At 41.8% G+C, this 22,409-nt stretch overlaps 1 protein-coding gene across 3 annotated transcripts in view; it reads right to left on the minus strand.

Annotated features, from left to right (window-relative positions):
* Positions 1 to 1,379: 1,379 nt before the first annotated feature.
* Positions 1,380 to 22,409, minus strand: part of ZNF521 (zinc finger protein 521) — a 295,930-nt gene continuing 274,900 nt past the window's right edge. For 2 of the 3 annotated variants that reach the window (XM_049901891.1, XM_049901893.1), the window contains one exon: positions 1,380 to 2,212. In XM_049901891.1, coding sequence (XP_049757848.1) covers positions 2,183 to 2,212 — 30 coding nt within the window. In that variant the 3' untranslated portion in view covers positions 1,380 to 2,182. The remainder of the gene's footprint in view (positions 2,213 to 22,409) is intronic. The other variant, XM_049901892.1, reaches the window with a different exon arrangement.

Genomic DNA, 22,409 nt, shown 5'->3' on the forward strand with positions numbered 1-22,409 from the left:
TTTAATTAAATAGCATGCTGGCAATCCATTGTGAAATGTATAGATGTAGGTTTTACTAGCATTAAAAAGCTAAATTCACACTCACACACAGACAACAGTCTAGCCAGCACACAAACTTTAATCATTATGAAGTATTTGTTCCTGAATGATCTTAAAATTTGACCAAGCTTTTCTTTTTATTGGTAACAAAATAAATAGTACAATTGGCCAGGACTATGTTTCAACTAACTTGGAAATTGGGATAGAGCAGTGGTTCCCAGAGTGTGGCCCCACACCAGTATCTCCTGGGAAATTCTTAGAAATGTAAAATTTTGAGCACCACTCCAAGCCTACTGGGAATTAGGCCCAGCAGCCTGACTCAAGCCCTGCCCTACCAGGTAGTTCTGATGTACGTTAAGGTGTGAGGACTTTGGGTTGAGAATTATGACTTGGTGCTGCTCATCTAGGTTTCACTGATGGGCTCCTGGTGACAGGTGGTCACAATAAAGTCAACCAGTCTGTGCCTTTGTTCCCCCATCAAAAAAGTGCTGTGACTATTCATGTCTGTTTAAAGTCAAAGATCTGCCTGAAGTCTTTCCAGTTTAAAAAGGGCCCAAAGACTCAGAGGGAGTTAAATATTTAAGCAAGATTTGGGTGAAAGTTGCCCATTAGTATCAGGTCTATACTTAACAATTTTGATTAAACGCTTATGTCAGGGTTCAGTTTATACATTGTTCTTCTTCTGTCTTTAAAACAGTAACAATAAAAAACAAAAAAACACCTCTGAAATTACAGCTTCTACTTAGTCACCATTTTATAGCAGGTTGTGAGGCAAACATCTACTAGAGACACCCCCTGCCTGTGTAAAGCCTGATGACCAGGTTGCGCTTTCTCCCGTGGCGGGGTGAACCGAGGCCAAGAGGTGAAGTGAATTGGACCAGACTACACTGGGAGTTAGTACCAGAACTGGAACTAACAACCATCTGACTCCGCTCTCTGTGCTTTGTCTTCTGAATGAACAGTGCTGCTTCTTAAGTACACATAAGCCAAACTGCCTCTCAAATTGCAGCGATCTACTTTGAGTTCAGATTTGCACAGCATGACACGAATTGGGCTGCAAATTATGCAGAAAACAGCTATCACATCCATCTGTGATGTCAGAATGCTCAAGTACAATGTGACCTGTTAGTGTCTACGAGAGAAGAAGTGTATTGGGTCTGATTCCTTCCCTATGCAGTATGATGAATGTCCTCCCAGCTGCATTTGGCCCGGTGTGAAAAGGTTAAATATGATTGGGGTTAGGCCTGTGCTACACTCAAGAGCAGATTTCATATCCAAGGGTGCAAGCAATTAGATTTTTTTTTTTTAATGGTAGAGTAACTAGAAAAAGAAAACACACAAATACACTCACACCTAATGGTAAACTGAATTTATTTCCTCTTGGAAAACAATTCCAGTAATCTCCAGGTTCAGACCGCAGAGTAAACATTAATAACAGTAACATACAGGTTAGTTCAACTGATTCAAGAATTTGGCTTTGTGAATCATTAAGGAAAACCTTGAACACTCAAAGCTTCAAATGTATCCAGGAAAAAAAAAATTCTTTGACAGTCTACATAACAACTATTGCATATATGGTGATGCTACCTGTCACATCGCAAGGCTTACAAATATATATACGGGCCTTATCCAGCTGTGGGTTTCTGCTCTGTGAGAACGTCTCTTCATGGTTTGCAAGAATCTTCAGCAATAAAAAATAGTCTTGGATTGAACCGATGATATACCAAAAGAGAAATTCTAGGCTTAAGTGTAAATAAAAGGAAGTCCAAACATGGTTGCATGTGTAACACAGTTGTTTTTAATCTGTCTTCCTTGAAAATACTTTCCCTTAAGCCTTTTTGCTCACTCCCCGCCCCCCCTTTTTTTAATCTTGCCTGAATAGGGCCCAAGTCCACTTGTCTTTATAAGACCATTTTAGTATCAGACGACATAATACATGTGCAACACATTATATACAAGGAGTCTATCCGGTGCTCAAAAGTTCAAACACATGAACATCCAACAGTTTTGATAATACAAGTTTTATGGTACAATACAATGTTTCTGAATAATATACATTAACAATGGAAGTTTCGTGCAAAGAGTAAAACATGTTCCCTTTTTGTGCCACAAAATTAATTCTCCTTGAGAGATGGTCCTTGCACTAACTGCTGTGTTGGGTCATCGTATGATTCTGTAAAAAAGAAAGAGGAAAAAGAAAACCTTCAGTGATTTTATTTTCACCAGACTACCCATAGATAGATGCTGACTGATTAATGGTGACATTAAAAGTATGATTCTGCACATGGATGCTCATGGGTGAACAGATGCTCATGGGTGCCCTCACAAAGTGCCCTAATGCCTCACTGTCCCACAGGGAGGCATAGCTGAGCTCTCTCCTGAACCCAAAGCGGGCAGGTGGGACTGAGCTGCCACCTACGAGTACCAGAAGTAGGAGGCAGGGGCAGGAGCCCATGTGAGGTCAGATAAATGGCCAGTACCTGTCCTTCTCTCTACCTCTGCTCATGCCTTCCCAGAATACTCTCTCTCTGGCTACCACCCCTTACCAAAACATGACCTATTTTTCAAGGTTATCACTGCTTTAACAGTTTTATTCATCTGTGTATTATTTGTATTGATATCTATGCTTTTGTGTTATGCCTTCCGTATTAGATTTTCAATGTCTTGAGAGCAGGGACTCTCTGCCCGAGTATGTACTTTAAAGGCAAGTGCTACCTGGCCAAGGGCTGAGAGGCGGCAGGAAGCATTGCCAGCCCCTTTCCTGGGTGGGCTTGGGCTGTGGTCACAATGTGGCTCAGGAGCAGACACAGACACCTGAGGTGACTCTCCGTCCCTGATGCTCTCTCCCCAGCTGATGCAGCACTTGTGCTGCCTTTTGGCAGTCTCCCCTCCATCCACGATAGCATCTCCCTCTCACTGAACCACCTCTCCCCAAATTGTGCCAAGGCAGCTGGAATTCCTGGGCAACTCAGGACTGTAACCGGGAGACCTGTGTGGACAGGCTCAAGACCTGGGCCCGTGGCCTGCAGGAGGAAGCTCACAGACCATGGGGCACTGATTTGGGCACAAGCCTGGTGATGGCTGATTCCCACCCTCCCTCCCCTGCATTCTGCCTGGGTTATGCTCTCCCACCCCTACCGTGCACGACACCCCTGGCCCCCAACCATCTCAATCTCTAGGCCTAGCTCAAAATGCTGCCTATTCCAGGCCCAACCCATTGAAAACTGTTCTCCCTTCTCTAATTACCGCCCACACTTCACACTGCTTACATCTCATGCATCTTCTGTCTTGTCTTACGGTTATTTGTAAGCATGTCTCCCTCCCTTCTGTTGGTAATCGTGATGTTCATTCGTTATTTCGTTCCTTCACAAGCATCTGTTGAACACTTGTGTTACCACCTGGCACCCCACAGCATCGCAGTGCTCAGTAAAGAGAACTCAGCCACTGAACAGCTGACTGACTAGGCAGGGTTACTGAAAAGAGAAGGAATGACCCCTGCCTTGTAGGTCTTCACAGTTTAAAGTCAGTCAGTCATGTGGCACATAACAGTAAAGCAATATGGCAAAGGTTACATTGGAAATAAACATGGAAATGTCATGGCTACACCTGACCCTGCCCAACCTTGGGGAAGGCTTTACAGCAGACACAGTGGAGGTGGTATGTTGAGATTTTAGTTGGGGCTAGACACACGAGAGGTCATCTGGGATGCAGGAAGATACTCCAAGCCGAGACCCACATGGGTAAAGGCATAGAAGCAAGATTATTGCAGGGTATACTCATGGACCCGCGAGCTGTTCAGATTGCATGTAGTCTTCTAGAGCATCCTGGATCAAGAGTGCTGAGGACAAATGATGCTGGAGGGTAGTCTGGGGCCAGACTGTAAAGAGCCTGTGTACGTACCTTGCTAAGGAGCGTAGACTTTGCCTTGTAGGCAAAGAGGAGCCACGAGAGCTTTTTAAGCAGAGGGATTTGTCTTAGAGATCTTTATTATCTTTTCATCCTAGCAAAATGTCTGCCTTGAGAGAAACGCTCAGTGATAGGGATTGTTTGGTGATGGGGAGGCTTGGTTACTGAGGTCTGCTCCATTAGGGCTCAGTGTGCTAGGGAGGGACCAATGACTACTGAAGAGAACCCATGTTCCCTAAATCAAACTTGGCTCATTTCCAAAGAAGACTGATGTCAAAAAATAATGATGGGGAATATTATCCCACTCTCCGTTATGTAAAACATACCTATTTTATTAACTCAGTGAAAGATAAGCTGGGCTTTTCTCTTAGTAGTACTAGCCTCAAAGTGCATATGAGAGCCAACTATTTTTATGCCAACTCTTGTTTCCTTTATATTGATTTTATATGCTGTAAAAAATTATTTGTATCAGTAACATGTAGCCAGAAAGAATAATCAAAATACTGAGACAAAAAATTTTCCTATTTCCTTAAAAATCAATACAATTATGATCAGAGAGGTTATGAACAACACAAAAGTTCAATTACTCAAAACACACTAAGCTTTTTCAAAGTCAAATCAGATCTTACATGAAGGTTTTTTTTTTTTTTAATTAAAAACAACAAAAAATTACCAAATACACACACACACAGACACACACATACATGCATACTTACGTACATATATACATTTGTTGTTAGGTGCCATTGAGTCAGTTCTGACCCATGGTGACCCTACAGGACAGAGTAGAACTACCCATAGGATTTCCAAGGAGCAGCTGGTGGATTTGAATTGCTGACTTTTTGGTTAGCAGCTGAGCTCTTAACCACTACACCACCACGGCTCCATATATGTATATAAAGCTATGACTATCATTACCTAAATGATAGAACAATGACAGAACGGTGGTGACTTTTTAAAATATAATCAAAGTAAAAGATAATCAGTCTAAGAAAACATTACTATTAAATGTTTTAGTGCTTATCATGGTCACTCTAAATTCAATAGGATTCTAAAACCAAAACAAACACATTGCTGTCGAGTCAATTCTGACTCATACAGCCCCTACAGGACAGAGTAGAACTGCTCCATAGGGTTTCCAAGGAGTGTCTGGTAGATTCGAACTGCCGAGGTTTTGGTTAGCAGCCTGAGCTCTTAACCATTCTAAAAAAAAACCCCAAACCAAACCCACTGCTACTGAGTCGATTCCAACTCATAACAACCCTACAGGACAGAGGAGAACTGTCCCCATAGGGCTTCCATGGAGTATCTGGTGGATTTGAACTGCTGACCTTCTGGTTAGCAGCCACAGCTCTAAACCACTACGCCACCAGGTTTCCTTAACCATTCTAGGGGTTAATAAAGGAGGGTATACTATAATCTCTCCAGGGTTTTTATACGTGCCTATGTTGAGATTCTGTAAAACAATTGTCCATAATAGTGACAATGGTTGAGTCTTAGCAGCTTTCATCCTAAGCCAAAGCCATAGGAGTCTCTGTAGAGGTGGAAAGAGATGAACAAAGACATACATATCACTTATTGCAACAGATTGAAGTCGCTTTTATAAAGGAATCATGTTTTGCATATTAAGAGAAGAAGATAAATCATTTGAAAGAATGGCTTATATGAAAATAAGCAGCCCCAATACAAGTAACTTCATAACGGGAAATCTGGCAAAACGATAAAGGCAGCAAGTTCTCTTGGTGTGGAGACACCTGCATACACCTTAGATCACTTAGTCTCATTCTGTTTTTTTGCTCCATCCCAACTGAGGTCTATGACAGGGTTCCTGATCCGGGCTGCCGCCATTGGCAGTGATTCTCCAGGTGGGAATGATGGGGCATCTCAGGGAATGGGCACAATTGCATTAAAAAGAAAGAAACCTGGGTGACCCTGCTACACTCCTATAAGGCATGCCTGCCCCTGCCTTTGCCAATCACTGAGGGGAAGGTGTCTGCTCCTGTCTCCCACTCCATATGCAGACCCACTGAGAATGCAAATGGCCTCATCTCATTTTCTGAAGGACGGGGTGAGTGCCTGAGCCTCACAGGTTACTCATCTGGCTTTTAGGGGCTGGAGAGAACAGATGTGAAGTTAGAGACTCCAACCTTGGCTCAAGAGCCAGTGACATGAGCGTGTTTGGTGTTACTGTTTTTCCCTTAAATCATATTCTTTTTTTTTTTTAAAGAAAGGGACACAAAGAAGCAAGTGGCAAAGACAAAAAGTAGACAACAGCAGCATGAAGCAAAAAGGGTACAGTATGAAGTCCCATCCGCTCTCGCCCTGGCTACTCAACACACCGCCAAGCCAGTCCTGAGACATTGAAGACGTAACTGTGTGCGAGAAGAAAGCAGAAAAGGGCGGCCAGGCCAGCAGCAAGCAGCCTTCTCAGAGCAGGAGTTTTCAGCTCTTTTGGTCCAGAGGAAACCACCATACTAGCACAAAGCAGTGGGTAATCTCACCAATTTTACACAGCAATTCACAGTCCCCAAAGCACTTTAATGCAATGACAGGTTATGAGAAAAAATATCTGTTCCAATGAAGGGAAAGTGTTTTACATAATCGAGAAGTACATCAGTACAGCATCGATGGAGGTGGGGGGTGATGACAGAAAAGGAAGTAGGAAGAGAAGAAAACTTCTGTAATCCCACAGAGAGCCATATTCTACTCTGCAAAAAGCCATCTTCTGGAGACCCCATGTCTAAGTAACTGAAAATTGCAAACCATTAATCCCAGTTATGAACAGTTGCTTTTCACGAGGGGAGTTTGTGCTTAAAAAAAGAAAAAAATCAAATCCATAACACACCTTAAAGCTTCGAAGAAGATCCATCAAGGTAAGCTACCTTAGTAGAAGGGTTTCAAACACTATCTTCATTGCAAAGGGCCCCCTTTGGAAGGAGTATGCGCTGTTTTTTTTTTCCCTCTATAAATGTGAAATTAAACTTAGAAAGTGAAAAAACAGATGAGGATCTTAAAAATTCCCTTCAAGTACTACGTATTTCTTTTTAAATATGAGATGCCTTTCATTTTACAAGGCTGGAATTCTCATTTTGGGCTTGGCACACTAAGAAATGATGAATTCAGCCTCTGTCTTTCTGAGAGCTGACCACAGTTACTGGTCAAATGGTTTAATCCTATTTAAAACGCAATCCAGGAAAAAATATTTTTCAATAAAAACAAAAACCCATGATCTCCTGAAAATGTTCACCTCGGCTAGGCAATCCCATTTGCGGGCAATCTGGAGGGGAATTTGAATTTTTGCAACTGCAACAATGAGGAAGTTAAGCTTTGGAGGAAAGCCAGGGGGCTCTACCTTCCTGGGGTTGAAACGACATTCTCACGTACCATAGTTGTGCTTTTGCCCTCACTTCCCCAATTCTCTGGCAGCAACCACGTCTTGTCTGTGTTTCTAACCCTCTACTGGCATCGGCAAAATGCTAAGTGGCAATGGTAATAAAACTGAAAGCCGCGTTTAAATGGAAGGTTTGTGAAATCTGTTGATTCAAAGATGTTCATCATTTTTACCATGACGCGTCTATTTACAGCCCTTTGTCTCAAACAAATTCTGACAGGCTCTTAACACCAAGAAAAAGAGCCAGCATGCTATTTTTTTCAAAAGGAATGGAAAAAATAATAAAGTAACAAGCTCTCCCCTAATTTGCCATCCCATTAGAATCCCGAATTTAAACTGCAGTTGTATTCGATTTAAGTGAGATGTTTTCCAACCAGATGAAATAGTAGGCAATTGTGGCTCCACAACAACGCGAGGCGGAAAGAGAGAAAGAAATATAAAGATTAAATGCGGCTGTTGCCTTCAACAGATGGTGACAACACCGAGGCAGCATGGTGTTTTTCTGCAGTGGAAGAACGCAAACATCAGTAATCAATCATCGCTGATTAACTAATTATATTATCCCTCCGTTTATCGCTTGGGTTGGACCTCTATCTGTAAACAGCGGATGATCCGTAGGCTTTTCTTCTTCTACAAGCATATTCCAGTGCACAAACGGTCGTGCCGTTTACAGGCTGCAAACAGAATTCTACATTAATGTCAACCTTTAAGCACTACTGCTTTTTTATTTTATTTTTTTTAAACAAAAGCAATTGGTTTCCAACAGGCTGGATAATAAGTCTTTTGACCTGCATTCTTCTTTGACCCATTAAGGTCACCCCTGTGCTCGGGCATATAGCTGACTTCGGAAATGCCTGCAAGTCCTACTTTTCATCTCCTGCCCACTCAAAATAAAGCTTTCTTTAAATGTGTCTGCACAGGTCCCTGAAGGCCAAAGAGGCATCCCTGTAGTGGGCAATGAGGGGACAGAAGCTTCTGCCTTTATTAATGAATGCAGACCATTATGAGTCTGGCTGGCTCCTTCCCTGTTCCCAGAAGCATATACTGTACGTGACTTAAAATGCTAGAATATTGACACAAAGCGAGCTGGGCACCCCTAAGGAAAATTACTCCTTGGATATAATGTAGGCTCGTAACAGCTATTAGAGTACAAAATAAAACCCTCCGGGATCAAACTGACATATACCGCATTCTACCTAGTCCTTAAACATTAGAAGAATTTCTTTGTGAAGGCATTCTCAAGGACAGCATTAAACTGACTTTTGTAGCAATCTGCAACAGCTTTTTGGCTCAGAGCTTTTAGTACTAAATCTCTGGTTTGAATCAATATAAGTACTATATCTTCTACATTAATCAATACATTTGGTTCAATACGTGTTCTATTAAATTATACTTTCTAATCAAGATTTCTACATTTCCACCCTCTCTCTTTTTCAATCCCAACTTCTTTTGCTGGTAAAATAGTTTTCAAAGTGTCTACAGCTAATGATGGCAGGAGGCTGGGTTACTTCCCCCTTAAGTTAGGGACAAGATAGTCACAGCAGCCTTTAAACACTTTAATAAGGTTAAAAGGATGTGAGTGTAATAAATTAACATTTTCAAAGTCCACACAATTACAAAAGTATGCAGAGTTTTAAATGAATAAAAAGTGAACTGCTACAGCTCTACAACTACTGTCAGGAATGTTCTAAAAACTGCACTTGCTAGTACTCAAGACCCAGATCCCCCCCAGACCCCACCTTGCCACTTTACCCAAACTTTCCATTACCCTCAAACTATACACTTCATTACAGAGAAAGTGGGGCTGTGTTTTCGTGGACCTTTATCTGATAAACATCAGAAGCATGAATGTGGCCGTGTGCATTTTGTGAGAGATGTTACATTTTAATGAATACCTTTTAAAAGACAAATTAGTGTTTTTCCAAAGTGCTTTGGGAATCTTAAAAAAAACAAGCATGGAGTGGGTTTTTAATAGTTAGGGAAATTGACTCTTCTTTTTTACTTTTGTGGGATTTATTAGAATGGGGCTCCACTCTTGTATTTTGACATAGCAATGGCATTTCAGACGCTGCCTGCCATGCCATGTTTCTGCCCCTCTCTTTAATGCCACGGATGCTGCACTTATGAGCATGTTTGCACTGGCAGAATTTCCCTTTTTATTTTTTCATATGGTAATGCCATCACCATGAATTCACAGAGACACTGATGCATTTTCTTTTGACATTTAACAGTTCACATGAGCTTGGTCTGACATCTCAGGGCATTTACTGGATGACACTAAGCTATATTAAAGCAAAAGGTAAAATGGCATCATCAGAACTGATCAGAAAAATACAAGATATTAAAAACAGAAAAGGATTATTAGGTTATTTGGTTTGTCCCCTTGCTGGAACACTTTTTTTTTTTTCTTACCAAGTTTACACTCCAGGCCAGTTTTAAATGATTCTGGCAATGAAGCTTCCAACATACCTCCTGTGGGAAACAATTTCATATTCTAATAAACCTCACATCTTTCTGCTATTCTCTGCTTTCAGCCAAGATCCATCTGACATCAGCAGTGATACCCCCTGTTCCATGCCCTCTTCTGAATCGGCTTGAATTTCTGGCAGTCCCCATTCTATATACTGCTACAACCAGTTCTGAATTATCTTTAGCAAGATTTTACTTGCATGTGATATTAATGTTATGGTTCGATAATTTCTGCATTGTGTTGGATCACATTTCTTTGGAATGGGCACATATATGGATCTCTTACAGTCGGTTGGCCAGTTAGCTGTCTTCCAAATTTCTTGGCAGAGACAGGTAGTGCTTCCAGCACTGTGTTCATTTGTTGAAACATCTCAATTGGTATTCTGTCAATTCCTGGAGGCTTGTTTTTTTGCCAATGCCTTCAGTACAGCTTGGACTTCTTCCTTAATACCATCCGTTCTTGATCATATGCTACCTTCTGAAATGGTGGAACATCGGCTAGTTCTTTTTGGTACAGTGACTCTTTGTACACCTTCAATCTTCTTTTGATGTTTCCTGCATCGTTCAATATTTTGCATCGTTCAATATTTTGCCCATAGAATCCTTCAATATTGCAACTTGAGGCTCAAATATTTTCATCTCTCAGCTTGAAATGTGCTGAGCATGTTCTTCCTTTTTTGTTTTCTAATACCAGGTCTTTACACATGTCATTATGATACTATCTTTTGTCTTCTCGAGCTGCCTGTTGAAACCTTCTGTTCAGCTCTTTCACGTCAATTATTCTTCTGTTCACTTTAGCTTTATGTTCAAGGGCACATTTCAGGGTGTCTTCTGATATCCATTTTGGTCTTTTCTTTTTAATGACCTTTTGGTTTCTGCATAGATGATGTCCTTGATTCATCCCACAACTCCTCTGGTCCTCAGTCATTAGTGTTCAATGTGTCAAATTTATTCTTGAGATGGTCTCTAAATTCAGGTGGGATATACTCCGGGTTGTACTTTGGCTCTAGTGGACTTGATAGCAGAAAGATGCTTACTTGTGTTTTATTGACTATGCAATGGCATTTGACTGTGTAAATCGTAACACATTATGGATATTTTGAAGGATGGGAATTCCGTAACATTTTAATTGTGCTTGTGAGGAATCTGTACATATTCCAAGAGGTAAATTGCACAGTTTAAAATCAGGAGAGGTGTGCATTAGGGTTGCACCCTTTCACCTTAGTTATTTAATCTGTATGCTGAGCAAATAATCCGAGAAGCTAGACTATATGAAGAACACGGCACCAGGATTGGTGGAAGACTCATTAGTAACCTATGATACGCGGATGACACAACTTTCCTTGCTGAAAGTGAAGAGGACTTGAAGCACTTTTTGATGAAGATCAAAGACTACAGCCTTCAGTGTGGATTATACCTCAGCATAAAGAAAACAAAAATCCTTACAACTGGACCAATAAGCAACATCACGATAAACGGAGAAAAGATTGAAGTTGTCAAGGATTTCATTTTGTTTGGATCCACAATCAATGCCCATAGAAGCAGCAGTCAAGAAATCAATAGACCTATTACACTGGGCAAATCTGCTGCAAAAGATCTCTTTAAAGTGTTAAAAAGCAAAGATGTCACTTTGAGGACTAAGGTGTGCCTATCCCAAGCCATGGTATTTTCAATTGTCTCATATGCATGCAAAAGCTGGTCAATGAATAAGGATGACCGAAGAAGAATTGATGCCTTTGAATTGTGGTGTTGGCAAAGAATAGTGAATATACCATGGACTGCAAAAAGAATGAGTCTTGGAAGAAGTACAGCCAAATTGCTCCTTAGAAACAAGGATGGCAAGACTTCATCTCATGTACTTTGGACATGTTATCAGGAGGGACCAGCCCCTGGGGAAGGACATCATGCTTAGTAGAGGGTCAGCAAAAAAAGATAAAGACCCTTCAGGAGGTAGACTGGCACAGTGGCTGCAAAAATGGGCTCAAACATAACAATGATTGTGAGGATGGCACAGGACCGGGCAGTGCTTTGTTCTGTTGTACACAGGGTCACTATGAGACGGAACCAACCCAAAAGCACCTAACACAACAAGGAACCTCTCTGAAGGACCTTTTTCTTGTTGTTCTATGGACTTCCATGTTAAATAAACCTAGAAAAGGGTGATCTGATATAACCTTGAAGCATGTACATATTAGCAAGTTCATGAGTTTATGTTCAGAGACCTTGATCATATATCAGTAGAATAACTTTTTTTTTTACTGTACTTTAGATGAAGGTTTACAGAACAAACTAGTTTCTCATTAAACAGTTAGTACACGCATTGTTCTACAACATTGGTTAACAACCCCATGACACGTCAACACTCTCCCTTCTCAACCCTGGGTTCCCTATTACCAGCTTTCCTGTCCCCTCCTGCCTTCCAGTCCCTGCCACAGGGCTGGTGTGCCCCTTTAGTCTCATTTTGTTTTATGAGTCTTTCAATCTTTGGCTGAAGGGTGAACCTCAGGAGTGACTTCATTACTGAGGTGAAAGGGTGTCCGGCAGCCATACTCTCAGGGTTTCTCCTGGCTCTGTCAGGTCAGCAAGTCTGGTCTTTCTTTTTGAGTTACAATTTTGTTCTACATTCTTCTCCAGTTCTGTCTGGGACCCTCTATTGTGATTCTTGTTACAGCAGTCAGTGTGGTAGCTGGGCACCATCTAGTAATGGACTCAGTCTGATGGAGGCTGTGGTCCATTAGTCCTTGGACTAGTCTTTCCTTTGTGTCTTTAGTTTTCTTCATTCTTCCTTGTTCCTGAAGGGGTTAGACTAGTGGAGTATCCTAGATGGCCGCTAAAATAAAATTCTATCCCATCCAAAGGAGTCCAAAAGACGATCAAGTAAGTGATTTCTGAGTCATTCTACAAACTGTATGTCATTCCATTGCTTGGTTCTAGAAAGGAACCTACAAACTAAATAGATTCTATAGGGCAGTGGGCCTTGCCCTACAGCAGGGTATTCCAATTTCAGTATGACTGACATTTTAGGCCAGGTAGTTCTTTGTTCTGGGCACTGTCCTGTGAACTGTAGAATGTTTCGCGGCATCCTTGGCCTCTATCGACTACATGCCAGTAGTCCTTTCCAGTTGTGACAACCAGAAATGTCTCTAGGGGATATACTATCACATATTCCCTGGTGACAATAATCTCCCCCAACTGAGAACAATTGCCCTACAATGTCTGAAAAACATTTGTGCATGAATACATGAAAGTCTGAAATAAAGAGCATTCTGCATTAATGGAATTTGAAATATCTGAAGGGAAGAATTGAAAAAGGGGAAGGAAAAATGTTAGTCTATGAAGGGTGTCAAATAGTTGTAACTAATAATAGTGTTGCAACAGCTTTGCAATCTTGTTATTGATAGGTTTGCCAATGGTGATATTAAATTAGATGTCAGGTACAGGAACAGGTTGGTATGAAAACACACAATTGTTCTGAAGTGAAATTGAAATGAAAACACATTGAGCTTGCTATGCCACACCTGAGTCTCCTACTTAGCACTCAGTCTAAGAGATATCCCCTCTACCAATTAATTAAAAAAAAAAAAAGCACAGCAAAATTGACACATACATAACCAAAAAAAAAAAAAAAACCCAGTGCCATCGACTCAATTCTGACTCACAGTGACCCTATAGGACAGAGTAGAACTGTGCCATAGAGTTTTCAAGGACTGCCTGGTGGATTCAAACTGCCAACCCTTTGGTTTGCAGCCGTAGCACTTAACCACTACACCACCAGGGTTTCCAGGACACATACATACTACATGGAAATGCACTGGGTGTCATTTTAAAATACATTTAATGAGTGAGACAGGACAATTGTTGAGAAACTGTGAAAAAGATTACTTGGGATATTATAAATAGTATTCTTGGTGTGGAGAATTGAATCTCTTGAGAAATGTTCACTGACTCTGATTTACCGTCCGTGAATGAAGATGGTACATTTTGTTTGCAATTCATCAATGCTGCTTAAGAAATATTTGTAATCTAATAAGTTATAATGAAACCCAAATATTAAGCCCCTGAAATTAATCTTAAGGGTATAGAAACAACTGTCTACTCTGAAAGAACTACAGAACAGTTGCCTTCAATTTGTTGGTCTAGAGTTAGTAACACGAGTCAACTACATCAGTAAGTAATGTACCAGAGAGCCAAAGGATTGGTTTTACAGTTGGGAGGAACCCAGTAGCATCTAGTCCAATGTCTCATTTATAGATGAGGAAATTAGGTCCCAGAGAGTTTAAGCAAAATTTCAAGGTCATATAGCTAGGTTTCTAACCCAAAGGTTGATGGTTTGAACCCATCCCGTGGCTCTGTAGATCAGACATGGTGATCTACTACCATAAAGATTAAACCAAACCAAACTTGCTGCAGTCTAGTCGATTCTGACTCATAGTGACCCCATAGGGTTTCTGAGGCTGTAAATCTCTACGGAAGCAGGCTATACCATTTTTCTCCCGAAAAGCCTCTGGTGGTTTTGAATTGCCGGTTTTTCAGTTAATAGTTAACTGCTTTAACCACTGTGCCACTATAAAGACTACAGCTTAGAAAACCCTATGGGGCAGTTCTACTCTGTTATATGGGGTCACTACGGAGCCCTGGTGGCTCAGTGGTTAAGAGCTTGACTGCTAACCAAAAGGTTGGTCAGTTCAAATCTATCAACCAATCCTTGGAAATCCTATGGGGCAGTTCTACTGTCCTAGAGGGTCACTATGAGTCAGAACCAACCCAACTGCACCTAACAACAACAAGTCAAAATCGGCTGGATGGCACCTAACATCAGGAATAACATAGCTAGTACAGTGGTTGAGCCGGTTTTACTCATGAAGCAATGGTTGAGTGGCAGTGGTTGCTGTGTTCCACTCCCTGGGCTGGGTATCTCTGGGTGGCTGCGGAGATGAAAGATACTCCTCCTCAGGGCACTCAGTCTACTCGAGAGACAGGCTGCTACGGGCCTTAGAGAAAGGGACCCGTACCTCCTGACAAGAGGCTGTGGGCCTTGTTCTTAGATATAAGAAGGGATAAAGGGCTTCGGAGGCAGAAAGAGGCACATGTCAAGCTATAGAACCACAAAGGGTGAAGGGGTTTGGGAACCACACGGCCTGGGCAGGGCTGAAGAGCCATCAGACTGGGCAGAGAGGTGGGGCGTCAGTTCAGAAAAGGCCTTTTATCACTACCCAACCCAAAGCCACCGCCGCTGAGTTGATTCCAACTCATAGCGACCCCGCAGGGTTTCCAAGGCCGTAAATCTCTACAGAAGCAGACTGTCACATCTTTCTCCCGCAAAGCCTCTGGTGGTTTCAAACTGCAGCACGGCCGGGGCTCCTCTTTTGACCACGGGTACTCGTTTTCTGGAAAAGCCAACTATGTTTACCAACAGCTCGAATACCCCCCAGTTAGATTAACCTTCATCTAATGTGAGTTTTCAGGAGCCTGAGCCAAGACTATTTAAATAATGCAATGTCCAAGTGGCTAATACAGAACAATTTCGAGTATTTCAGCAATTAAACATTATGCAGAAACAAAATAAGTCAAAGTTCAAGAGGGACAAACCCCGCTGATGGGTCATATATGGAAAATGTAAACACAGTAACAATTCCACTTTACATTAAGAACTTAAAAACTGCGGTAAATTTCAGTCACTAGCTGACTGTTTTGCATATTGACAGGTTTTAGAAGTGTCCCTTTTTGGAACTGACAATAGCACGCGCTACCTACTACATTGAGAGGTAAAAAAAAAAAAGTACTGAATTGGAAGGACAGGCTAAGAAGAACAAAACAGCAACTGGGAAAATATTAAAAGTATAAAGTTTATTTTTAAAAGAAAACAATGAATTGAGCAACCTATTTAACGCAAGGAGTCCACAGAAAATTTAAATCCGAATACGCAAAGCCACCGAAAGTGGAAAAGAAGATGGAACTTACAGATTCCACTCAGATTCTAGACTTGTATGAGCCCAGAGTAATGTGGGACAGAAGGCTTTGACAGACAATACAGTCCAATAAGATATTCAGGGACTAAGTCAGTGCTTCCCAGACAGATGTGTCCATGTGCCAGTTATTGCTAAGCTTTAATTTTTTTCCCCCTGTAATGTTTAATTTATCACACTGGTGCTTTCTAAATTAGAACATCTGTAAACAAGGTTAAGAATGACCTCCTTCCAATTTTACATCCATGAACAGCGCCCCTTCTTCGTGCTCTAATTTTAGATAACCTTAAAGATACATAAATCCATGGAAGAAAGAAAAAAGAAGGCTTGTCTGACACTGTATGTGTTCATCTTGGGCGAATACAAATTTTTTCTCTGCCTACATTTCCGTGCACACAGCTGATTCTTGATGCGCCAGCCAAATCCAGGCATCCCCTTTCCAGCCAAACACAAACTAACTTCTGCTAAATATTTAACGGCCTCCTGCAGTAATCAGCAACAAATAATGGCAGTTTAAATGGGTAACTGCTCAGAAATGTCCATTTGCAAATTTCCTGTTCCTTTCTTTTAGATTTTGAACCCCAGAAGGTTTTTTTTTTTTTTTAAGAGGATTTAGTTAGTGAAATGAACTACAGTCACAGAATTTGGCCCAAGATGTTGCTGTCAAGTTCGGTTGTTTTGCTGTCTGCTCCAAGCTTCCACTGGCATTGCTTACTCCACTTCCATTTTTGAAATCCATTGGAATTTAAAGTTATATACCTGGATGCTGTTGGAACAGGGCATTGATTTAAAAACTGACTGGCAGGTTTAGGATTTAAACTCTGGTCCACCAGATTCAAAAGGTCATCTGATTAGGATGGGAGAGGCACAAGGAGTTGTAATTTATATTCAAAGGGTAACCTTTGTGGAGGAGACGAAGGGAGCAAGGACTCTCAGTTTTCCCACTGGATATGGGCGAGAGTTCCCTTCAACAAAATTCTAATAATTATGAAACCAGTTTATTGAACTTGGACAAAAAGCAAAAGAAATGTCACTTCCTCGTACTGTATTATTTCTTTTATTAAAAACACTGCCATACTCTCTAGGAGGTAAACTCACATTAAGAGTAAGTCAAACATGTCATAAATCATTCAGAATAGCAGAAAAACATCTTCCCCCATCATAAGCAAGCATATACCTGACTACTGGGGCCTTTGCTTCAGTACATACACATAAAGATAAAACTGTGTAGGGACAATGTGTTAATGTATATAATGAAATACTGTTAAGTATAACCATCATCCAGGGTATGTGTGTGTATACACACACACACACACACACACACACTCTTTCAGCCCATGCAAGTGAGAGTATGTTGTGGGGGGGGGGGAGAGTTACACAGACACCCCGGTTCTACAGGTAAAAAGTGTCGGTGTTTGTACTTGGGTGGCCGAATCCTTTGATGTCTTGGTCCCTCAGAGCATGCATTTCTGCATGGAGAATGCAGTTGGAAGGAGCCTCAAAATGCAAGCATTTCACAGGCCAAATTCTATTTGGGTATCTTTAACTTTAAATAAAAAATGTTGGTTTGGAGAGACGAGAAAAAAAAATTCTCATTCAAATTTGGTGCTTTTTTTTTTTCGCCTTCTTTTCCTTCTCTTTCCCCTATACGTTTATGTGCCCTGTAGAGAACATCGGTCTCCTTTCTTTATCCATCTTCTCTTATTCTGAAATTTTCTGTTTATTAGCAAGTTCTCATAGCCACAAAGAGAGGGTTTAGGAATGCTCAAGTGTATCTGTAATCCTATACTGAACCCTGATGGATCTTAAGGTATATTTATAGTCTCTCCTGCCTACCATCTCCTCTTGCCTCAGAATCCTTTGGGTCTTACAATGGCAGAGTGGCCCCCCAGCCCTACCGCTGCCAAGAAGAGCTTCCCTTTGGTTGAGAAATGCAACACAGGAAACTCTCCTTCTCCTCCTTCCTCCTGGCACCTCTGCTGGCTTTGAGTCTAGGTCTCTGGGGGACAGTCTCCTCACCTCTCCCAGTGCACTGAGCTACTTGAAAGACAGCCCACTAGTCCCCCCACATAAAGATGTGCTGTAGCTATGGTGAGTGTAATCTATAACCCTCACATCCTTATATGATTTGCTACTCCAAGTTAATTTTAATTCATTACAATGAAGCAATATAATTAAAAAAAAAAAAAACTCTTTAAAGTGAAGTATTTAACATGATCCTGGAGGAACGACAGCCTTGGCTAACAGAGGGCCAGGCAGCAGGCATGGTAGCTACTCTGGCAAATTCAAAGGTAAGCCATAAACAAGTACACACAGCAACACCCTCACGGATAAAGGGGCAGGCAACAGGGGGCCTCGTTCCAATCAGTCCTCAAAGGAACCTGCCATACAGAAGTGGCACTTATTCTAATTTAAAGCCCTCATGCTTGCTTCAGTGTTGCAAAATTTATAAAAGAACAACTTTGTTAAAACGCCTGGCACTTCAAACACAAATGCAAACCGGTCACAACACAGAAGGAGCTGGACAAGAGGAAGGGAAATATTCCCAGAGAGTTGTTAACTCAGATATTAAAATAACGTCTGCATTTGGGCCCTTCTCTTTCTGACAGTGGGGTTTGCGGTGCAACTTTCCCTCACCAAATGCTCCTGCCACATGGCTTTTCACTTCTATCATGAGGCCTGGAGTTACTGTGGTTCTGCTTAGTAACACCAAAAGGCATTCCAGGCGGTTCGGCAAGCCGCCTCACATGCAGAAATACATCTGGCAGGACATAAATGAACGTTATCCACCGTGCTTTCCATGGTCTGCAGAGGAGGAGGTTGATCCTGAACATACCACTACTGCAATTTCCTTTTACTTGGGTTTATATTTCAGATTCATCTAAGATTTTGAAAAACTCATGTTAAAAAAAAAAATGTTCCTTAACCCTGGCATTCAAAGGAGCAATAATATGGGTTAAGGGGAAGCAGTCTGCTGAATCCATGCACAGCATGAGAGAAAAGTTACCGTCACATCCTAAAACACACACTTTTAAGGGAAACTTTTTCTCTCCCCTGAATCAAAGAATCAAAGAAGCGCTACAGTAAAGTAACTCCAGGCTAGATCCCGAAGTTACAATGCCGAGTGTGTCAGAACACACATCATTTCAAGCTGAACTGTCAGCATATTTCTCAAGACCATTTTTTTTTTTTTTGGAATGCAATGAACAGACAAATCTGGAAGCCTGCACAAAAACCCCAAGCCTCTGAGAAAGTTGTGTGTCACACACAAATCGTGCGACTCACCCTGATCTAGAGTGACTCCAATAACGAATGACATCACCCAAGGACAAATTTATGCTAAGCTTTTGCTTCCGGGAGTAGAGTGTAAGTATTGACAAACTGTGAAAATGGCAATCTATGGATGGATAAGAGGAAGCCACCTTTGGGGGAGTAAGAGATGAAACTCTCTGAGGGCTATGAATTAAAAGGACTGCATTTATCCTCCAGTTGTTATTCAGAACTTCAGAGTGGGGCTTCTGACTCCGAAGAGAAACCTGTTACAGGATACTCACGCCAGGCAGACTGAGGGGCAGGCTGATATGCAGTCTGATATGATTCCTATTACTCCTAGGATAAACAAATGCTGAAATTAATTCTCTATCCTCCTTATAAAATGGTTTTATTGTGCCGAAAGCTCTTTTACATTCAAAAATGCAATACACTGGCGAAGGTAAGTTTGTCGTTTTTTTCCTCTCCATGAATAAAATGGTGCTAATCAGATGGAATGAATGAGCTAATTCAATTACAGGCAGCCCTTATTATACAATAAAATATGGATTACTGATCTTGTGGAATTGGCAATGCAGGATGCAAATTCAGTGAAATGAAACCTCAAGGTTTGAATTTTAAGAATATATTTTTCATGCTTAAATTTACTAGAACTATTTTCACTTTTGAAAAACCACCCATATAAAACAATAAATAAACAGTTAGTATAGAAGGCTGGAATGGGACTCTGAAAGGGCCTTCTTTATCCCATTGCCATCGAGTCAATTCCGACTCATAGTGGTGACCCTGTAAGACAGAGTAGAGCTGCTCCATAGGGTTTCCAAGGCAGGGCTGATGGATTCGAACTGCTGACCTTTTGGTTAGCAGCCTTTTGGTTAGCAGTGGTTAGCCTGCCATAGCTCTTAACCACTGCGCCACCAGGGCTCCAAAGCATGGGCTATAATCCCTTGTTAGATTCCTACAACGGAGGGAGAAGACACAGGACAGCTCTTTCAGCCTGTCTGTGGTGTGGTAAGTGAAAACTTGTTTGGTAGAAGGAAATTTACTTCATAGGCATCTTGCCACAAATTCAGTCCTTTCCTGTAATAAGAACCAGCGTGTTATTGTGGCTTTTGCCCTTGTTAGGCAGACCTGTTTGAAATATAACCCTGCACTGCCCTAGGAAAATCCTTTAGTCTTCTAGCTCTTGAAAATGCAATCATCAACCCTAGTTATACACAGCTCTAAATATGAGGGTCACGCGGGAAGCACCGCTGATGCTGCAAACCCTAAAAGGAGACAAGGGGTGAGCCAGGATCTTCAACATATACTTACACACCGCTTCTGCTTCCCATTTTCCTGTAAAAATCTGCCCAAGCTATATAGCATGCTGATTGCTATTTGCACTCTGCTACAAAGTGCCAGACTGTCTCCTATATTTGCTACAAACTTCTCCCAGCTCCTCCCTGCAGATGAAACACTCTCTTGCTTTTGACTGGTTTCAAGTCCTCTCTAGCTTTTGACTGGTTTCAAGTCCTCTCTAGCTTGTCACATGCCACATCCACCTGCCCCCACCTGGCAGCACAAGCATAAATATGCTCTTTGCTCCTGTATTTTTTTTTTTTTTAAGAGGAGAAATGGGCTGTTCCAGTAGCTATCCCTCCAAAGCACAGGTACGCATGCATGTGGTATGTTTTTGAAAAAGACGCCCATGAAACGGAGGAATGAGAGATGCAAACAATGGCTGACAAAGTTGCAGACTGTTCGGCTACAGTCCAGAAAATGAATCCAATTTTTCATTCTGTCATTATAAATATTTCATTGCAAATGGTACTGATTTTCTGCAACTGTGGTTAAGCAAAGGGCCTCTGTGTGAATATTTAAGAAAAAAAAAGGTGGGGGGGAAGACAACGAAGAAGAGGGAGGGGGAATGAAGGGTTAGCAACCAATTAATTTCTTCCTTTAAATGTAAAAGATTCTGGGAGAAATTCAAGAGTGATGTAGTGTGTGACTCAAAAAAGAAGAAGAAAAAAAAAAACATTTACTCTGCTCTTCTTCTGACAGTTTCTCATAAAATATCTGCAGTCCATCTATCTTTTAGTACTCCAGGCTCCTCTGGAGAGCAGAAAATGGTGGTTTAAAGCTCACTTCAGTGCCAGTCTGCGGGAGATTGCTTTCCACAGGACCCCCACTGATGGAGGCCTAGGGGAAGAGGCCCAGGAGTTATTCAATCAGCCCGAGACTCTGGGGCGGCTGGGGGTCCTTTGAGGGCTGATTATAAAGCTGCCCTCCTGTTGCCTGCCTCGGAACAGAACGAAATGAGCAGCCTCTTGCTGAGCAGATTCTGCAAGAAGGAATTTCACCTGTCATGGAGTTTGTCAGAATTTCAGGATTTATCTTGGTGCAAAATTAATAAAATACCAACCAGGATTTCAGGCGGACTACTCAGCTGTGTCATCTCAAAGTGATCTTTCACCCAGGAAAACCTGGACAGTGAGTGGAGTCAGGCTTGCCCTACTTTTCCGTTGGAGGGTAGGCAAGATGATGTGACTAATGCCACCCAAACATCAGAATGAGATTTCAAACCAATTACATACAAGGCTGAGTTACGTGTGGGTGCTACTGTCTTAATGCGTGACCCCTCACCTCTCTGCTGTAGTTCTAAAGCCTCTTTGGAATAAGGCCGAGTCTGAAGCATAAAAAGGCCATTTCTGCAGTTTATAACACAGTAGGTCCCCTATGGCATCACATCTGTTAAATTCATACACTGGTATTTCAGGTCTGGATTTGATTTATCTTTTTAAAAAGGAGTACTAACAATGGCCAAGTTAGGAGCTCATATTGTGAAACATTACAAATTAATCTTGGACTGGCAGTGAACAAGGTACTGTTTCATCTTTTGTTTTAAGGTATACGCCCCTCCTGTCCCATCACCCTCTGGGCTCCCAGCCTCAGGGAGTGGAAGTGGAGAGGAGGGGAAGAAGGAAGGGCAGGCATAGGGGATGAGCGGGGAGGGGATCAACCATCTAATCCTGTGAACCTCTGCAGTCTGGGCTGCGATAGGCTTGGTCTTCTCTGCTCATTCCACTTCAGAAGGTGGCTCACACCACACAGCTACTTTAAGTGAAGGTGTGCAGAACCAGACTTTGGTCAGCTTGAACTGAGGACTGAGTAGATCAGAAGCAATTAGCTCTCATCCTCGGAGTAGGTAGCATCACATCACAGATGGGGCCAGTGTGTGGGGGACTGGATTGGCACTTGTAACCCTGGCTGGACCAGGCCAATGGACTGAGTAGGTAAACATTTCTCAGGTCCCCGGTCTCGCTCAGGTTTCATCCCAGGCATTGACTCAGATTCAGAGCAAGGTTAACTGGAACGGTCATGAGCAC

The sequence above is a fragment of the Elephas maximus genome, chromosome 11 (assembly GCF_024166365.1).
Source record: "Elephas maximus indicus isolate mEleMax1 chromosome 11, mEleMax1 primary haplotype, whole genome shotgun sequence".
In the NCBI taxonomy this organism is placed as follows: domain Eukaryota; kingdom Metazoa; phylum Chordata; class Mammalia; order Proboscidea; family Elephantidae; genus Elephas; species Elephas maximus.